Genomic DNA, 19707 nt, shown 5'->3' with positions numbered 1-19707 from the left:
CACAGAGACATTTTACGCTAAAAATGTAAACATGGAAACAGATACAGTAAAATATGGAGAAGCTTGATAGCAGATACTTTCAGACATGGAAAGTAAAACTGCAACTACATTTGATGAGCATCAATGCATATGGGTTGTTGTAAGAAGTAACGAAACCAAAACCTGTGGAACATGAATTAGTTGAATGGAGTCTGGACATTACCAAATGGCAAAGTAAAATCAATTATTGAGGGTCAGCCTTCAGACACTCAACTTCGTCATTTAGATCTATCTAAAAGCTCGAAAGAAAATCTCAGAACACATGAATTAGTTGAATGGAGTCTGGACATTACCAAATGGCAAAGTAAAATCAATTATTGAGGGTCAGCCTTCAGATACTCAACTTTGTCATTTAGATCTATCTAAAAGCTCAAAAGAAAATCTCAGAACACTTAACAAACTATTTGGACAGACGGGCTCACAATGTGATGTTTATTTTAAATAACAATTTGCATTTAAAATGAGCAAAGAAGAAAAGATGTCCCGCAACATTAATGCATTAAAGGAAATAATATAACTACTAGAAGACCCTCATCTCCCAACTCAGTCCCTGCTCAAAGAAACCCCGCCCTATTCTGCTCACACTACCCCACCCTTGGAGTCTGCACAGCCCTCTGGTAGCTATACAAACGTCACTCCCCTCCCGGACACTTTCCCTACTGGCCCTGATCCGTTATCTCCAAACCCTAACCCTAACTCTCCCAACCCTAATCTTGAAGAAACCCTTGAGGGGGCAGAGGAAGTGGAGCCTGCTCTCGGGAAGAAGCAAAGGTGTGTCAAACCTAGGGCACAGGAAGTATTCATCGATTGGGAAGAAGACTTTCAGTGGCAAGACACCATGGATATGGCGGCGACGGTCCTGGTAGGCAGGGTCAGGGGCAAGAACTACACCGTGGCGAGACTTAAGCAATGGGTTGCGGAAATTTGGGGCCATCACCTGGCTGATCTGCCTATTGTTCAAACATTTGTCCGTGGCTGGTTTGCCCTGTGTTTCGCGCGAGCAGAACACACCAACTGGGTCTTATCCTCCTTCTGGCACATCGAACAGGCCCCGGTTATGTTAAGGAGATGGAGTCCGCTATTTGATTCGGACAGAGAACAACTTGGGGCGGGGCCAATATGGGTTCGTCTCCCTGGTCTACCTCTCCATTTCTGGACCGAAGATATCTTCAGAAGAATTGGAAATTCTCTGGGTACATACCTAGACTATGACAGATCCTATCTCTCTACGGGGGTCATGGCCTATGCAAGACTACTGGTTCACCTGGACATTAGAGGTGGTTTACAAGAAAAAGTCACTCTTCGTTGGAGGAACTATAACCAGATCCAGATTCTGGACTATGAGGGGGTCCCCTTTCGTTGCAGGCGCTGCCACAAGGTTGGACACCTCTATAAGGACTGCCCTCTCCTCGCGAAATCAAAGATGGGCAACAAAGGGAAGACCTCATCAGCGGGGGGAGCTCAGACACAGGCGGAACACTCGGATGGGGCCGATCAGATGGACACTGGTGCAGACGGATCCAGGCTTGCCTCGACGACACCGAAGAAGCGCGGGAAAGCACCTCTTCGGCCACCTTCACCTCCACTAACCAGGTCTAAGGCGGTCGCTGGAGTCGCGCTATCTTCGGGTATGTCCAATCCTATCCCTTGCTCTGCATCTATCAATTATTCATCTACACATAAGGATAACTCTAAGGAATCTAGGCAGGACCAGGACAAGCCTCATCCCTGTCTAAGCCACCCAGTCTGCCCCCTCAATTCTCATGTACTTGTTCCCTCTCAGATTGCCCCCACAACCTTAATGGAGACATCAAAGGAATCAATCCCTGGATCTGACCCTGCTCCCCACCGATATCATCTCCGATCGCATACTCGATCACCAATGTCGGATGCTATTGGCATTGGACTTATCCCTTCCTCCTCCACTCTAAAGCTCCCCCGAGGCAAACCTTCCTCCCTGTCAAAAGCTAAACAGAAGGCAGGTATTGAGGTGGCCTCCAGAAAACAGCTTTCACTCGATAGGGTCCTTAGAGCACAGAGCCCTCTACAGGAGTCTCCCCCATGAAGGTTCTCTCCTTCAGTTGCAGAGCGATTGCTAGTCCCGAGAAAAAACTAGCGCTGAAGAGGCTTCTCCAAAAGGAGCCGATTGATCTGGTCTTCCTACAGGAAACATTGGGTGCCGCTGATATCAATTCCCCTCTAATGGAATCTATGCTCCCAGGATGACATTTCTAAGCCATCGATGTTAATGGCCGCTCAAAGGCATTCCCCTGGGATATAACCCTCGCTCAATTAATCTAATGGGCACTTGGGGGGGTATAGGGTTCATAGGGGCGGACATATACTCTACAGAGCTGGGAACTGAGATTAGAATGATAAACATATATGGGCCCTGCCATCATAGAGAGAATTTCTGGGAAAGGATTTTGGCAGCCAACATTTTTCAATCTGATAATATCATTCTAGGAGGAGACCTAAATTTCTCCCTAGGCTACTCGGAGTCTTGGGGTCACCATGCTCAAGCCGACCCCTTAGCGGGTTTCTTTGAGCAGCTCCTTGATTTACACAATCTCATTGATATCCCATCTGCCAAACTAGCCCCAACCTGGAGGAACAAAAGAAGCAGGGAGGACAACCTTGCCAGGAGACTAGATCGATTCCTCATCAAGGAACAATTTCTGGAGTAGGGTTTCACTTATCGCTAGTGGGTGGGATCTGGCGGACTCTCAGACCATCTGCCAATTTACCTTGATATCTGGGGCAATATTAGCAAACCTCGAGCACCCTTCAAATTCAACTCTACATGGTTGAAAGATAACTCCTACATCCGCCTCGTCATAGACTTTTGGAAGGCCCATCCACCGGCAAGAAGAGGGAACATCACTGAAGGGTTCGTGGCCAACCTAAAGGAATTGAAGAAGCTATCCAAGATTTGGGCTCACAATAAGCGGTGTGCCGAAGAGCATCTGTTAAATGAGATCGAACTAGAGATAGCCAACCTAGAGGACAACAGTGGGGGCACCTTCCCTTCAAATGAGCTCAAGGACAAGCTCACTGAATTAACAGTCAAAAGAGGAAACATTCTCAAGGAAAGGGAGGAAACCTGGAGATTGCGGAGCAGAGCTATTTGGCTGAAGGAAGGAGATGATAATTCCAAATTTTTCCACAAATTTGCTAATGGAAGGAAGGTCATTAATACCATATGGAAACTGACAAATGAGCAAGGAGCTGAGGTAGACACCTTCCCTCACCTGGCCTCCCTGGCCACCTCTCACTTCAAGCAGGTCTATCAGGCCCCCCCTAATGCTACCCTAGCAGAGGTCATTAGAGTAGCACAATTGTTCCCTCGGTTCATTGAACATGAGGATGTTATGGAGCTTAACAGAGAAGTCACTTTAGGGGAGCTAGAGGCCACTCTGAAATGGTTTAAGAAGGACAAGAGCCCTGGTCCAGATGGGTGGTCAGTAGAGTTCTACCTGGCTTTTTTTGACATCCTCGGACATGATCTGCTCAAGGTCATCGAGGAATGCAGGAAGACTGGATGTATGCATGGGGCTATAAACTCCACCTTCATTGCCCTCATCCCCAAATCAGACAATCCATCATCCTTCAATGATTTTCGACCCATCTCCCTGTGCAACTGCCTATACAAAATCATATCCAAAATCATTGCAAATCGCCTCTGCCCCATCCTATCCAACCACATATCATTCGAACAATTTGCCTTCCTATAGGATCGACAAATTCATGAAGCCATAGGCACAACTCAGGAAGTACTGCACTCCATTCAGACTAAGAATATCAAAGGAATGATCCTCAAAGTTGATCTCTCAAAAGCCTTCGACAGGGTAAGTTGGCTTTATCTCAAAATGCTTCTTACCCATTTAGGATTTCCTATGGGAGTCATTAAATGGATCATGTGTTGCATTACCAATATATCCTTTAGTGTACTGATAAATGGGGTTGCATCTCCCTTCTTTGGCTCTGAAAGAGGTCTCAGACAGGGGTGCCCATTATCTCCTCTACTTTTTCTCCTAGTCATGGAAGGACTAAGTAGACTGATCAAGGACATGTACCATAGAGGCAGACTCTCGAGAATCAGGATATCGGACGGATGTACTATAACACACCTCCTTTTCGTGGATGATGTACTAATGTTCCTAAATGGAGGGATAGGTGACCTCACCACCATCCAGCACACCATCAATCTCTTCAAAACTGCTACAAGCATGATCATTAATAAATCTAATTCCACCATAACGATATCAGAATGCTCCCCCCACAAGATACACTTTGATACAAAGGTTCCCTTTCACCCTAACCCAGATAGATGGAAGCCTCTGGTATCTGGGATACAGGCTGAAACCGCTTGGATATAAAATTGTGGACTGGATATGGTTGATATCCAAGCTTGAGAAAAGACTCAATATATGGTATCATAAGCATCTCTCCAGAGCCGGAAGATTGGTGCTCATCAAAGTGGTTCTGGAGGCCACCCCGGTATATTGGATGTCCCTCACATGGATCCTAAGAGGCATTCTCAACCGAATACAAAACCTTTGTTGCAGATTCCTGTGGAAAGGCAAACAAACAGGAAGGATATATGCATGGGCAAGATGGGATCTTCTGTCTATCCCTAAGAAATGGGGTGGGTGGGGTATAAAGAAATTGGGAGATTTCTCCTCAGCACTGGCGGCCAAGCTAGGGTGGCAATTAGACGCCATCAACAGTCTCTGGACCAAAATTGCAGTCACTAAATATATTGCACCATTAAGGCCGCTGGACTGGTTGAGACAAACAAGCTGGAACAAAACTGGGGTCTCAAATATATGGAAAGCGGTTCTGAACTCAATGCCTCTTATTCGGGACGGCCTAACTTGGAGAATATCTGATGGGACATCCATCCAAATAGGTCGTGAGCCTTGGATAGGATGTGGGAATGCCCACCAGCTACCTGAAGGCTTACTCCAGAACCTTAACGAGAAAAGAATTACACACATAGTGCACATTGCGGACCAGGAGAGATCAACCTTCCTGCACCAAGCTTGGAAGTCAACCCATAGCTTGCTCCTTCCTTTACAGTGGCACCAAGCTTGGTGTACTTTCACCACAGCTCTCACGGAATCTCACATTCGACTAAGAGAAGGAGAAGATGAGATTACATGGGCCATTGCCAAAAATGGCAGGTACTCCCCAAAAGAGGGGTATCGACAACTGGCCAATCGACACAAGCCACAGCACATAGAAACATGGTGGAAAGGAATGTGAAAGCTCAAAGCACCCCCCCGAACAAGATTACTCATGTGGCCCATACTGAAAAATAAGGGGCCGACAAGAGATAACTTGAATAGAAGAGGGCTATATGGACCTTACTGGTGCTGCCTCTGTAAGGACAGCACTGAATCTTTGGATCACCTCTTCCTCTCCTGTCCCGTCACAATTGATCTTTGGAACTCCATTCTATCTCACACACTCTCATCCATCAATTGGAGGGGTCAGACCACCAAGGAGGTATGGGCAAATTGGTGGTCATCTGTATCATCACCCAAAGCTAGGAACCTCCCCCTACTCATTAGTTGGGAAATCTGGATAGCTAGGAACCGCACAATCTTTCAGGACATCGCCCCCCAATGGCCATCCATCATAGCCAGAATTATAGCCGACTACAGTTCACTACCCGAGGATGAGGCCGCCTCTCCACCCAGAACTATCATCCCCGAGTCCATTGATCACTCACAGCCCTGGGCATATTTTGATGGATCGGCACAAGAAACAGGATGTGGAGGTGGGGTTGCTCTATATATTTCAGATACACATTTCTATCATATTCAAATGGGACTTGGAAATGGCACAAACAACTTTGTTGAACTCATCACTGCCAAATACCTCATACAATTTGCAATTGAAAAAGACTGTCATAATCTACAAGTTTTTGGTGACTCGAAAATTGTCTGCAACTGGATTAATAAAACATCAACATGTCATGCATTCACATTGCGACATATATTGGATGAGGTGCATAGATACATCACATATTTTGACAATTTTGCTTGTCACCATATTTACAGGGAACGGAACACCCTCGCTGACAAACTTTCCAAAGCGGCAGCGATCAGGCCATGCAACATCTAGATGATCTAGGAGCAGCGGGGAGGTGAACAGTTCCAGTACTACCACCGTCCATATATGGACCAGACAGATCAGGCTCAACAGGAGCCTGAAATCATTTGATAATTGACCGTTTTATTTCTGTTTATATTTACTATGTTTATACATAATCAGTACATGTCCTCAGGAGTACTCTCTGCGTAGAGTAACAAATTTTGAAGTTTATTTATACAGCACTTTATTTAAAGACTGTCTCCCTGCGTGGAGAACATATATTTGGTTCTTAAATTTTGGACTGGCACACAGCCACTATATTTTGCATATGCACATAGCATCTACAGCATGTAATTTTCCTATCTTAATGAAAATTATGATTTTTCAAAGGGGAAAAAAATAACTACTAGAAGTGCATAAAAAAAGTAGATGAAAATGATGCCTAGTCAACTTTATTAAAAAGACTACCCCGAATATATGGCACCATTGTATTCACAATAAGTAATATTCCACTACAGCCTCTAGAAACCATGATTTCATCTCCCTATGTAAGAGGAGAAGCAGGACACTGATGACAAAAATATCGAGGAAAAGCTTTTCTTTAACAGAGGTAAAAGAAAATCACAGAAAACAGAATAGGAAAAAGATAAGGCAACACAGAAAAAGGCAGCCAGACAATGAAAACTGGGACTATAGAATAAGAGCAACTGGTTTACTTGAAAATGAAACAAGCAAGACAAAAAGTAGTAATTTTGCTTGAAATTCAAACAAAGAGGAGGTAGATAAGGCAAAACATGTTTATATTGAAATGAAAAGGACCATCCCTTTTAATCATCAGCAGCAATGACTCCAAAAAAGGCTACATTAGCTGGGATGCTCCACTCGTCCTGGTGAATCCAACTGAAATACTGGCTACATAAAAAGGAAATGGCAATCAATTGAATACTTGACTAGATTTAATAAAATCCTGCCTTCAACGCAAGGAGATGGCAATCTATTGAGTCAATTGCTTAAGTGGAGTTAGGAGAATTCTTTATTCAATGATGAAGGATACAGCAATCTGATGGGGCACCAGTGAAGTCCGAGGATCTAGAGATGAAACAAATCAAACATGTGGTCTTCTACAAACCTTTGCAAAAGTTGAGTTTTTGAATTGAGGTGAGCAAGATGGTTGAAATAGTATTTTCAGGTTAAAGAAGTTAAACTAACACTCCAGTACTATAAGTCAAAGTTTAATAAAATGATTTTCATATGTGACAAGGCCACATTATGTAAACGAGCAACTACAGATTAACTAATTATCATTAGTATTAAGTGATGGTACTAAATCAAGTAAGTAGTACAGCTACCCAATGAATGAAATATAAAGTGATCTACTTCATTGTATCAAATGACTCCAACAGAATAAAATTTCATATCCCCCTTTTTACATCCATACTTTTCTACAACTACCACAACCTAGTGAGAGTAGGTCAACCATTCAATCTGCTTCAAAACCATAAGAAAGGGAGCCAGAAAACCCATCTATTTATGTGAAAGTTCTGATGCAACACCGAAACGATTGTAAAAAATCAAGACATGTAGAAGAAGAATGTTTCAAAAAGAAGAAAGAATCAAAAAATGCAGATAATGGCAAAATACATAGGAGCAGCTCCGTTGTGATAGGTCTAGAAGGAATGCTCTATAGCTACAGGGTATTTTGGAACTGTATTGTACCACTACAGGGGTGAAGTTAAATCAAAATGTTGGAAATTCCACAATATTTTGTATGGGGATCTGTGAGGATGACATAAGGTATTTCTCTCAGCTGTTTCCTTATCAGTTAGTTGATCTAAATAGAGGACTTGAATATGACATTATTGTTGAGAAGAGTGGTTCTGAATATATACCATTCAGATGGGAGCCCTCCGAGAGTTGTGAAAGTCATTTCCCTGTCAGGAACGACTTCCCCAATTGATAGGAGATCATTCTTGATCTCGGTGATCCTTAAGAAATATGTTTGCATACTCTCATCTTTGCCCTTCTTAATTTCCTTCAGCTTATTTCTAAGGAACAAAACTTAATTTGCATCATTAACTTTAAATAAGCTCACGAGTTTATCGTAGATTTCCTTGGAGGTGGTCAACTCGGAAACATAGGCCACCAGGTGCTTGTCGATAGAGTCCCGGATGATCTTCTTTGCTTTGACTTCTCCCCTGGTCCACTTGTTCTTAGCAGCAACAATTGCGTTTGATGGAGGCTCAATGATTCTGCCTCTCACATGGTCCAACACTTCTTGATCTTCTAAAGTCAGATCGAGAGACATCTTCCATCCGTGATAGTTAGACTTCTCACGGAGCTTGTCTTCGGCAGGGAAGAGTGTTGAGGACCCCATGAAGTTTTTAGAATAGCCTCGCCAACCTTCGGTGATTGCTCTTGCTCTTTCTCTTGCTTGGGCTTTGTCTTCACCTCAACTCTGATACCATGTTAAATTATGGTATGTTCTATGCTTAGAGCAGTGTACTTCAATTCTTTTTATTAGCCACTGATTAGCAATCACATATACATAAAGTAAAGTGCAGATAGAACATTAAACGATCGACAGAAAACAAGCCAAGACAAGAGACATAAGATGTGGCGGCTAGCCAGGGACAAACCCCAGCAGCAGCAAACTAAATCAGCAAAGTCAAACGACATGAATTGACCTCCAATATGCTTGGTCAATTTCCCGATCATCTAGTCCTCGAACAGCCTGAAGAAGCAGCGCCAAAAACATAGTCAAACTGCAGTTGACTGAAGTCACCCTGCTGCCCCAAACTACGGCAGTCAACGCTGGTCAAACCAGAAGGTCAGATTGCCTCGGTTTGTGTGACAAAATCTGCGGCCTGCCTAAGAGAGGCAGCCACACCAAAACTGCACTCTTCTAACGTCAACACTTGGTCAACGCTGGTCAAAGAGACCTTCTGCAGCCTCGGTCAAACTCGATCAACGCAGTCAACTATTTCTGCATCCTTTTTCCCATGTCCTCCTTCAGCCTGCGTCCTCTTACTTCCCGCGTGAGAGAGATCCTCTTCCTTGTGTGTACCCAATATGCAAGAAGAGAGAGAAGAATGTGAAAGATGAGATGACTTGAAAATGAATCAACCTCACTTGCATTTATATAATTTGCTGGGCATGTGTGCCACACATTTAGCTGCTAGCCGACCTTGACAATTTGTCAAGTAAATACACATAAATTCATATCTCCATTAATACTTGTCGGAATCGGATGATCTTTAGATCAATCCTACACCTCTCGACAAGAGGAACCTAGGAAAAATATCAGCTGCCATAAATAGGATGACCCACGTGGAGTTTGGCCCTAGTTGCCAATTTTAACAAAAAATAGGCAGTGCTTTGGTAAAAGGGAAGAGAAAAGCTCTAGCAAGAGAATTGGGAGGTTGGCAGATAAAGGATTTACATCTGTTTGCTAAGGCATTGTTTGCAAAGTGCGTGGAGATTAATATCTGAAACTGGCTGTGGACCCATGTGTTGATAAAAAAATATATAGAACCAGCATCTATAGAGGATTGGATTAAAAGACCTGCAAAACCCCATCATAATGCATCTATCGTTTGGAAAGCTGTGGTTTTAGCCTTTCAATTGATTGGCAGATGGTTAGTTTGGAAGGTGGGAAGAGGCAGCAAAGTCAGGTTGGGTGCAGATTATTGGGTTGGAAACAGTGCAAATTATAGGCTTTCAAAGAACCTATTACAAACTCTGGGAGGAAAAGGTTATTTCAAGCTTTGTCATGTGGCAAACAATTATCTCACTTCAGTATGGAAGCAAGAATGGAAGAGTGCTGGCAGGTTAGGTTTAGTGGGCCCTGGGAACTGAAGCAGTGGAATGAGATGGCTATGTTACTACTCTTTGCTCTAGTCACATCAGAATAAAAGTTGATGAGGATGTACTTATTTGGTCAAAGAAACCTGCTACACGGAGATATAAACTGAAAACAGGGTATAAGGCACTGAGTGAAGATTAACCAGTGGAAGACACAATTTGGTGGCGGAAAACTATTTGGAAACTCATGTGTCCCTTGAAAACCAGGTTTTTATGTGGTTGGCTTTGAGAAATAAAGTATTAACTTGGAAAATATGTCAGAGAAGGGGTAAACAAGGGCCAGGTAGCTGTCCTCAGTGTTGTATGAAAGAGGAGAATACACGTCAGATGCTGCTGTCCCATCCTCCCTTACACGAAACAAGTTTGGAAAAAATTGAAAGCTCTCGCAGGTGTAATGTAGACTGGACCAGCTCATCCATTAAAGGGAGACTTAAAGAGTAGTGTAGTAAAAGGACTTTCAATAACATAAAATCTTTATCACTTGTAGCAGCATGGGTTGTGTGGTTGGCGAGGAACTCAACTTTTTTTGAGGGAAAACCAGTCTTAGCACTGCAATGTGCTACTCAATATTTCTGCATTCTGAAGAACTTTAAACAAACAAATATGAAAAGCCTCCAAGAGAAGTGAAGGCAGAAATAATAGACAACTCTTGTCGCTGGGCCTATTTTGATGGAGCATTTCAGAAATAATCTCAGGTTAGTGGTGGAGGTGCAGTTATATATTTGAAGGACACTCATTACATAAATTTCAAAGCAGCTTTTGGCAGAGGCTCCAATAATACTGCAGAATTGATGGCTCTGAAGTTAACCCTCATTTGGTGGGTATGTGTGTTGGAAAACTTTATGCTGGGACCAATCTTTCTGTCATCGCTATAGGGAAAAGAATGCTGAAGTAGACAGCTTGCCCAAAGCAAGATTTTTGCTGAAGCCTGGAAAGTGAAGCACTGAAGTGGTGGAGAGCACCTTCACTATCTCTGAACATGCTCCTTTTATGTAGCTCAACTTTTCTATTAAGTGTCATCATGCGAAGACACATATCTCAACCTCTGTCAAAATCTGTTGGCTTTAATAGCTAGCAGCAAACTCATACAAACATTTATAAAGGGTCACTAGGAAATTTACACTTGTGAAACACCAGAAGGGGAAATTCTAATCATTTTACCATTTCAGTGTATTTATATTGTACAAATGGTCCCTTTATATAACTATACGAGGTAGGTGACCATAATGACCATGTCATAGTTAGGCATTTAGTTCAAACCGTCTCCATAACTATCTACAAAATCTCCAAGAATCTCTCCAGAAATCTTCATCCCTAACTTCTCTCACTTTTCCTCATCTCCCATTCTTATGTAGGATTCTAGAATTGATCTACATCATTACAAACCATCATATAATTATGCAACATCACAAGTAAGAGCTAATCCTTCATTTCCCCCTTTATCGAATACTTGTGTTCTCAATATGCAATCTTCAACTCTCTTTTGAACTGGTCCCTTCTTCATCTCCATCCTCTATGCTCTTTGACTTATCGTCTATTTTCTGCATTCCTGATCTTCTTCATTTGTCATCCTCAATCTTCTTCAACTTTCATCTTGCACCTGCAAAACATAAACATTATTAAAGTCCATATAAAAAGTTACCATCCACCATAATGTATGTGTCACCAACTGTTGTATCTGTCATGTCTCAAAAAAGCTCTTTCTCATACATGGTTCAGCAGGACTCAGGAGTTCTTCAATCAGAAACATTTTCACTTCCCCTACATCATCATTAGTCATCATCTTGGGTTTTCCTTGGCCTACCCATAACCATAGTCTAGGTTTTTTTAAGATTACTTATAGCCATAACCTAGATTTCCTTGGGTTACCCTAAACCATTACATCTATGGATTTTTATGAATGACCCTCAACCATCACACACCTCAAGTGGTTTCTTCTTACCACAAACCATACATCACGTTGAGTGGTCTCCAGCCGATCACAAACCTTTCTCTGTCATGACAAGTGGTTTCAACTTACCATGAACGTTGCACTACAAAGTGGTTTTCAAAGCACCATGAACTTTTCAATGCAAAATTTTTAACTGCTATAACTCCAACCCAGTTTTAAGTTTTTGCATGTGGTTTAATGCCCAAACCCAACATAACATGTAGCTGATATGAACATTAAATTTGCATTCAACTCAAAAATTAAGAGACTACTCTAAGTCTTTTGCATTTTCCATTTCCAGCTGAGATAAGAAAATAAAATGCAAGCACACACCAATAAATGAGACAATTAATTTTGGTCCAATGACCCTTGAAAAACCCACAAGGGAAAAACCAGTCTTCAAGGAGGATTTAGTTGCTTCTTAAGGAAAATAATTACACAGCAAAATAATGACAGACTTATCTCCCTTTTGCTGATGAGATATTACAGCCCTTGTAGCATGAAAAATTTTGCCACACAGTTGACTCTCCCAGCCACTGATTCTGCCTTTGTTCTCACACTGAAGGTGCCTTGAAAAACAGGTCAAATACAGCAGATTCTTCTCAGAAAAAATTGTGCCTCCATTAAGACCCTACAGTCTCAGGATTCCCACTGAAGGAGCCTCTAAAATCATGCTGACAGTCCATGAATTTTCTGCAGAGACTGTCCTTGGAATTCATGCCAGAATTCCAGCCTAGATCTGTGTGCCCAGCCTGCTGACAAATCGCCTTAAAAACTGTGCCTGGAGACCTCCTGTAGCTGCCTCAAAATCTGAGCCAGCAATCCGATTTCTCTGCCAGGAAAATCGGGCTGCCTAAAAATTCATGCTGGCAGATTTATCTCTCCCTCTTCCTTGGGATTTGAGCTCCTTGATGAAAATTCTCCTCCTTCAATAGTTGTAGTGACCTCCTCATTCTCTCCTTCTCTCCAAAACTCTCATGTGAAGAATGAATGAGAGAGTCACTTCCTTTTTCCTTTTTGTCTTCTCAAAATGAAGAGAACCCTAACCCTTGAGATCTAATGGCTGAGATTAAATCTCAGCTCATTAGATCAAGGGTGGAGATCATTCCCTCTCTTGACCCCTTCTTACATGTGTCCCCCTTAATTAATGAGACTCCTAGTCACTTTTAATGTTTATGTACTGCACTTTTTCTCTCATAAAGTCACTTTTAAAGTATAAAAGTCGCTTTAATAATAAAGTGTACCTTGTACTTTTCTCATAAAGTAAGTTTATGACACAAGTGACACTAATATTAAAGTACATAATACATAACCCACCAAAAGTAACTTTCCTCCATGACATTAATATAATTCTTAATGGCACATGAACAAAAGACATTAATGTGTATTCCTAGGCCAAAAGGATAAATGCCCTGGAAAACACCTCCTTGGTAAGCCTCATTTTTCAGCATTCCACATTCAAATAATGGGAGTATACTTGCCTATATAAGGCTGACATCAACATTAATGTTGGTACATACAATTTCAAAATTTCAACTTAGACTAATTTAGCCCTTATACAAATATTGGACCAAGACTTTTTTTTTCCATCATCACAAAACATTATTCGAGAACCATTAAATGGATTCCATGCTTTTTCATTAACACATTGTACTATTTATTTTTACCTTGCTTTGCTTCCTTCATTTTCACCGTCATTCGCTTCTCTCTTTTTCTGTGCCTCTCTTTTGCTGCTTCATTATTTTCATTCTCTTCTTCAAACTTTTTCACTATCGTTGTCCTTGTTTTCCTTTTGTTCATGTCTAGGAGTCCTCCTTTCTTTCTTCCTTTTTATCTCTTCCATCATGGAGTCTACATCTCTCTTCATCAGTTATCTTTCATCTACACCTACAATATTCTTCATTCACCTACAATGACATGCTTACAAAAAAATATATTCTTGTTGGAATGACACTCCCATCCAAAACACCTATCACACTAGATTGACAAACTTAATAGACGTACTAATGTCATGATTTGACGTGACTTTATACCTTTGACTTGACATTTACTTTATTACATAGGGAAGACTTCATAGTTCATACATAACCAAGATTTTCAACTTACACATGGACTTTTATGACATACAACTCAATAACAATACTCTTGACTTTTGACTCATTACATCAAAAATATTTTCAACCTTGACCCCCGACATCAATGATCCTCAAACATATCTCTAACTTAAACACTTACATAACTCTTTGCATCAACTTGCAAAAGGACTTTACTTTTACCATTTTCAAAACATCATTACATAATTGTGTGAAAAATTGATAAAAATATCGCTTATTGCAATCAACCGGTAATTATCCAATGTATTTAATTCTGAGCAAAATTATTTTACTGAAATTACTGAATATAAACACGATTGTGATACTCACCAAAAATAAACTACTACGGAAACTCTGAGAAAAACAAGAAGTCCCAAGTAGGAAAATCAGATCTTCCACCAACCACTTGCACGAAAAAATCCCACTACTTATGAAACCCATTCAGGGTTGTTCTCATGATCTCTTCACTATTGACCTTCTCTCCAATGGTTCCTAGCTCAACTCTGACTGTCCTGACGCAGATGAGATAACTGACAATGTTCTCTCCCTTGTTTTCTTTGGTGCTTCTCAGCTTCTCTCTTAGGATCATTTTTCGATTCATATTTTTATCCTAGAAAAGTTTGTTGATGGCACCCTACATCTTCTTAAAGTATTTTCTTCCGCCAAATCTGGAACATTGTGGTCCTTGACCCCATCTAGAATAATACGCCTGGCCTTGGCATCATCTTTCTAGTACTCATGCAACATTATAGGATATGTTAGTACAACAATATGTGACATAGAAAACTCCTTTAGCCCAAGCTCTTCCAAAATAAGGAGGCACTAGGTTTTCTAGACAGCAAAGCTAGATGCACCATCCAACCTATCTTGGTCCCTCAAACTTGTTGAAGTCATTACTAAAGCCCTCGAGACAAAATAAAAAATAAATATCTCTTCTACTATTGAACAAAAGTACTTGGAAAACTTCACGGTCTCCCTCTGCGGGTGTAAGCAGCTTCTCTCAGAGTTTTTGGCTCACTTGGAAAACCATATGGCCCTCACATGTGGCCTTTGGCTAGGAAACCGCCCTCACGACCTTGCCCTAGAAGTCTTGGCCTTCTCAAAAAAAGATTATGCCTCACCCTCTCGACCCTCCTGAAGTATTTCGGCCCTCAACACCTCCACAAGTGTAGCTAGTGTTGATTTCTGGTAGCATCGGATGTGCTCTAAGTCTCAAATTTTGCAAGGAAGCTTGGGCATATGTATTCCAAAGAACCCAAAAAGCATTTTGGGAAATTCCACCTGAAGACAGTTTTATTAAAATAATTAATTATTTTCAATGGCTCCCTAAGTCTAAACTTAGGAAATTAAAATAATTAATGGGTATTAATCTAACTATGGGTGTAGCTTCTAGAAGAAGACGAGGATCAAGCCGAAATGATTTTAGCCATTGATTAGCTTCTAATCTAGGTCGTTGAATGTCAACAAGAAGATTATTTAAGGAGGCTTGAGCGTCATTTGGAAAACACACCGAGAGTTGATCAGTCAGATCGAATTGCTAACCCAGAGAGCATAGCAGTGACTTCGTGGTGATCATGCAGAGATACTTTTCGCTGGAGAATCTTCTCCAGAGGCAAGAATACGCAACAGAGAGGCAAAGAAAGATGCAGAGGAGGTAGCGCAGTGCCCAGTGAGGGTGACACAAAGCCAAGAAGGGCTCGCGCAGAGCAGCACAGTGCCTTCCACGCAGAAGTCCGAGATTTTGCTAGGGGTTCGACGTTCTAAGCCGGGAGGGTTGAAGTCGGAGCTCCTGAGAGCAAATCCATCTAGCAGAGAGGTGCGCAATGCCTCAAAGGCAATGACATAGGCCCACATAGTGACTGCGTAGGAGCAGCGCAAAGGTAGTCAGGGACTCGATGGTTTATTGGTCGAATCAGTCGGGACTTGCAATGTAGAGTGAGGTAATCTCACTAATTTCTTCTACCGAGTGATATTCTCTGTACTGGATTGCCAACAAGGCATCCAAAGTTTGTATTCATAAATTACTACTGCATAATAATAAAACCCTCAGATTTGCAGCACCAGTTTTCCCACATTGGATTTTCCAGGGACATTTGTCCAAAAATAATGGTGTCATTGTGTTGTATTTTCTTGCTTGCTCAGTTTCTTGTTTCCACATTATATTTAATTAAGTGAAGGCTGCAGTGTATGTATTTCGATATTTGTCGTAGTAAACTGCAAGTAATTTGTTTAAAGGAATTTAACAAACAGGAGAAATGTCATCAGTTGTTGTAGTAGGGATTCCGGTTTAGGGAGTTTTCAGAACTAGGTCTAGGAAACACGGCCCTCCATAAACTTTCACGACTTGATTGAAAATCTTTTCATCTCTTGCAGAAAATAACACTGATAAAATTCCTCCAATTAAATCTGGAACAAACTGAAGAAATCGATTTTGGTATTAAACCCTTGGCTTTCTCTTTCAAACCCCTGCATTGGTCTACTCTAGTAAACCTCGGTGTTTCAAATTTGCTCTAATACCATGTGAAAAATCGATAAAAATATCACTTATTGCAATCAACCAGTAATTATCCAATGTATTTAATTATGAGCAAAATTATTTTACTGCAAATATTGAATAAAAACACGATTGCAATATTCACCAAAATTAAACTATGGAAACTTTGAGAAAAACCAATCACAAAATGGATACAAATATTTTTGGACAAAACACCCCTGGAGAAACCCTGAACGGAAAACCAGTTCTTCAGATCTGAGGGTTTTATTAATCTTCAGCAAATTCTACAATTGATAAATATTACAATAGTACTTGCCAAACCTAGGCGAATCTCTGACAATATATTTCTTCACCTCCACAAGTCAATCTAACCCCTAGAAGGCTCACAGCCTCCATCTGCAACCTGACACAGCCTCACACTGGCAAATATGGCTTGTACGGCCTCACATGTGCGGCTCCTAAACGCTATGAAGCTCACGGCTTGGATGGAATCAGCCTCTCAGCCCTGCCAGCAACTCATAAGGCCCTCTTGGAGATCTTGTATGGCCTAGAAAATACAGCTCCACAAAGAATCTCGGTCTCTTTCAGATTATAAAAAAAAAAAAAACTTCTTTACCCTTCTAGAATCCTCACGGCCTCAATAACACTGCCTCCCTATTTGCAAAAGAACTCTAGGAGAATTCCTCCTCCATATCTCGAAAAATGGAAGAAAACTAATGAAAGAAAACCCCGAAAAATATTCACTGTTTCAAATGTTGTTGAAACCCCTTGTTGGTGTCAAATACAATAACTATGATCATGATCTCTAAGACTACCCATCGATTTCCTTTATAATCTCTTGTTGAGAAATCAACGGCCAAGATCTAGATTTAAAATAATCTAATCGATGGCTAAGATTGTTTAGAAACTTTTCTAGTAGTCTCTAATGATAAATCGACCATGTCTCAATTATTACTAATTAATTAATCTATTTCCATAAGTTAAAACTTAAGAAAATAATTAAAACTGATTAATTAATCTAATTAAGACATTTTCATTCAAAAGAATAATTGTCACTACCAAAAACTGAATTTACCATTGCATTCCGTAAAATTTGCTGTGTCTCAATTATTACTAATTAATTAATCTATTTCCATAGGTTAAAACATAGGAAAATAATTAAAACTGATCAATTAATTTAATTAAGACATTTTCCTTCAAAAAATAACTGTCACTGCCAAAAACCGAAAATTTACCATTGCATTCCGTAAAATTTACCATTGCGTTCAGCAAAGAAAAATCAGCAAAATTTGTTATATCTTTATTGAGCAAATGGAAGAGGGTAGATGGCCTAAGGCTGTCTTTAATGATAGATTGTGCAAGAGCAAAAAAACTTGGATGCAGCAAAATAACAAATGATTTAATAAATGGGGTATTTGCTTGAACGCATGTCCCATAAACAGCGAAGAGACAAAACCTTTTGTTATGGAAAAGTTCCACAAACATACTTGGGATAAGGAGCTAGGAAAAAAGAAAAATTACTATATTGAAGTTTTTAATTCCACTCATAGTCATCAACCAAAAGCATACATAGAGGCCAATATCTCTTGGAGAGCCAAAATTTTTATTGCTCAGTGAAGGACTAATTCTCATCAACTTCGTTGTGAAACAGGGCGTTCGAAAAGGCCAAAAGAAGTGTGGAAGGAAAGAGTGTGCATTTTTTGTTCTTCCGTAAAAGTGGAAACAGAAAAACATTTCATTTTAAAATGTGAGGTCTTCAAAGACAACAGGGAAAGTTATGCAGATATGCTGGCAGCTAGCTCTTGGGATAATCTATTTAGCGAGGGGTTTGTCGAGAAGCTGAGAGCATTTATTTTGAAGCTTCACAGAAAAAAGCCGAATATATCGAGCGATGAAGAAACAATAAGCGATGAAGAAACAATCTGTCCCATAAGAAATAATAAGAACAAATGCAAATTATTTTTTAATAATAACTTCGAATTTCAGTAGCTCATGAAACATGTAAAGTATCGTAAGGATAATTATAATAACATACAGAGCATCTGTAGCCTCGTAACTCCCATTGCCACTAACTGCCTGCGAACTGCAACCCGCCTCTGCTTTCTCCCCGATATCTACACGCCCTTCATTTTTGCCGCTGGCTGAATTTTCGTCGCTCTTAGGATTGTGAATTTGCCGCACAAGATCCTCCAGTTTACGGGCCCTCAGCTGCTCAAGATAAATCCCCAAACAAAATTGAAAATCCCGATTTCGGATTTAAAAATACACAGAAATTGTAATGTTTATATTGGGAACTCACATGATTTAAGAGCAATTTCTCGGCGGTCTTTCGAATTTTGGCCTGTGCGTTCTCGCGCTGTCGCCGGCGTGCAATTACCGTTCTCCTCTTCAGCGCAGGGGTTCCGCCATCGAAGACGAATACAGGCTTCACGCGGAGGAACAAAAGCTTGCAAATTCGCCTGAAGAAGCCAATTAAATGGGCATTTCTTACCATTTCTCCCCTGTCGTCTCTCATTGCCTTCATGAATTGAATTATCCATATGCTTGCATCTGCAAAAATAAATGAAATTCTTTTAAGCGCTATGGACGCAGAGTAAAAATTTTGGAAAAAATAAAAAGGCTTGCAGGAGGAAATGGAGGAACCAATTGCAAGTTTTCTCCCGGCGAGAGTTTCGACTGAAACACGCCTGCCCACTGGTGTCAGCAGCTCCCATAAACCCTGAACCCCCATGGCCTCTGCTTCGTCTGCCCTTTGGATCCCTGAATCTGTTGAACACCTCGGTGACTGTCGCGGGACCTTTCAACTAAAACTTTGTTTCTTTGATACGCTTACTTTTAAAGTTGAGGCGTGTGGAGACGAAATCTAAGTCAAGGCTGCGACGGGTAAACGAATGAATTTTATTAATCTATCGACGGCAGGGGGGTTAAATTGGACGCCCGTATACCTATAGTACACGTAAAATACTCTCTTTTAATAAATTTCCACCTCATTTGTAACTTGCCAATAATTTTTAAATATTGACACGCATATTAAAAAATAAAAGTTTTAATTTTTTATATATATATTTAATCCCTCATGAAGAATCGAGATACCTTGGTTAAAATTTAAACATGAACAGTGAGACTCGAGACTCAAAGAGTGAATCATTGTGATTCATTAATATCTTCTTTAATGATAGCAAGTTATA

The 19707-nt window shown here is 40.8% G+C and overlaps 1 protein-coding gene across 3 annotated transcripts in view; it reads right to left on the bottom strand.

Moving 5' to 3' along the window:
• LOC149138152 (DNA repair protein UVH3-like) overlaps window positions 1-19392 on the bottom strand; it is a 188455-nt gene extending 169063 nt beyond the window's left edge. The window contains exons 1-3 of one of the 3 annotated variants that reach the window (XM_089446584.1): window positions 19163-19392; window positions 18819-19069; window positions 18555-18727 (exon numbers count right to left, since the gene is read on the bottom strand). In XM_089446584.1, coding sequence (XP_089302710.1) covers window positions 18555-18727; window positions 18819-19069; window positions 19163-19250 — 512 coding nt within the window. In that variant the 5' untranslated portion in view covers window positions 19251-19392. Of the gene's footprint in view, window positions 1-18554; window positions 18728-18818; window positions 19070-19162 lie in introns of those variants that run through there. The other 2 variants (XM_089446581.1, XM_089446583.1) reach the window with 2 other exon arrangements.
• Window positions 19393-19707: the final 315 nt, after the last annotated feature.

The sequence above is a fragment of the Pinus tabuliformis genome, chromosome X, assembly GCF_031772625.1.
Source record: "Pinus tabuliformis cultivar Carrire ecotype Pingquan chromosome X, CPIR1, whole genome shotgun sequence".
Lineage (NCBI taxonomy): Eukaryota > Viridiplantae > Streptophyta > Pinopsida > Pinales > Pinaceae > Pinus > Pinus tabuliformis.
The sequence above is the reverse complement of the archived record's forward strand: the minus strand, read 5'-3'. Positions and strand labels throughout refer to the sequence as shown.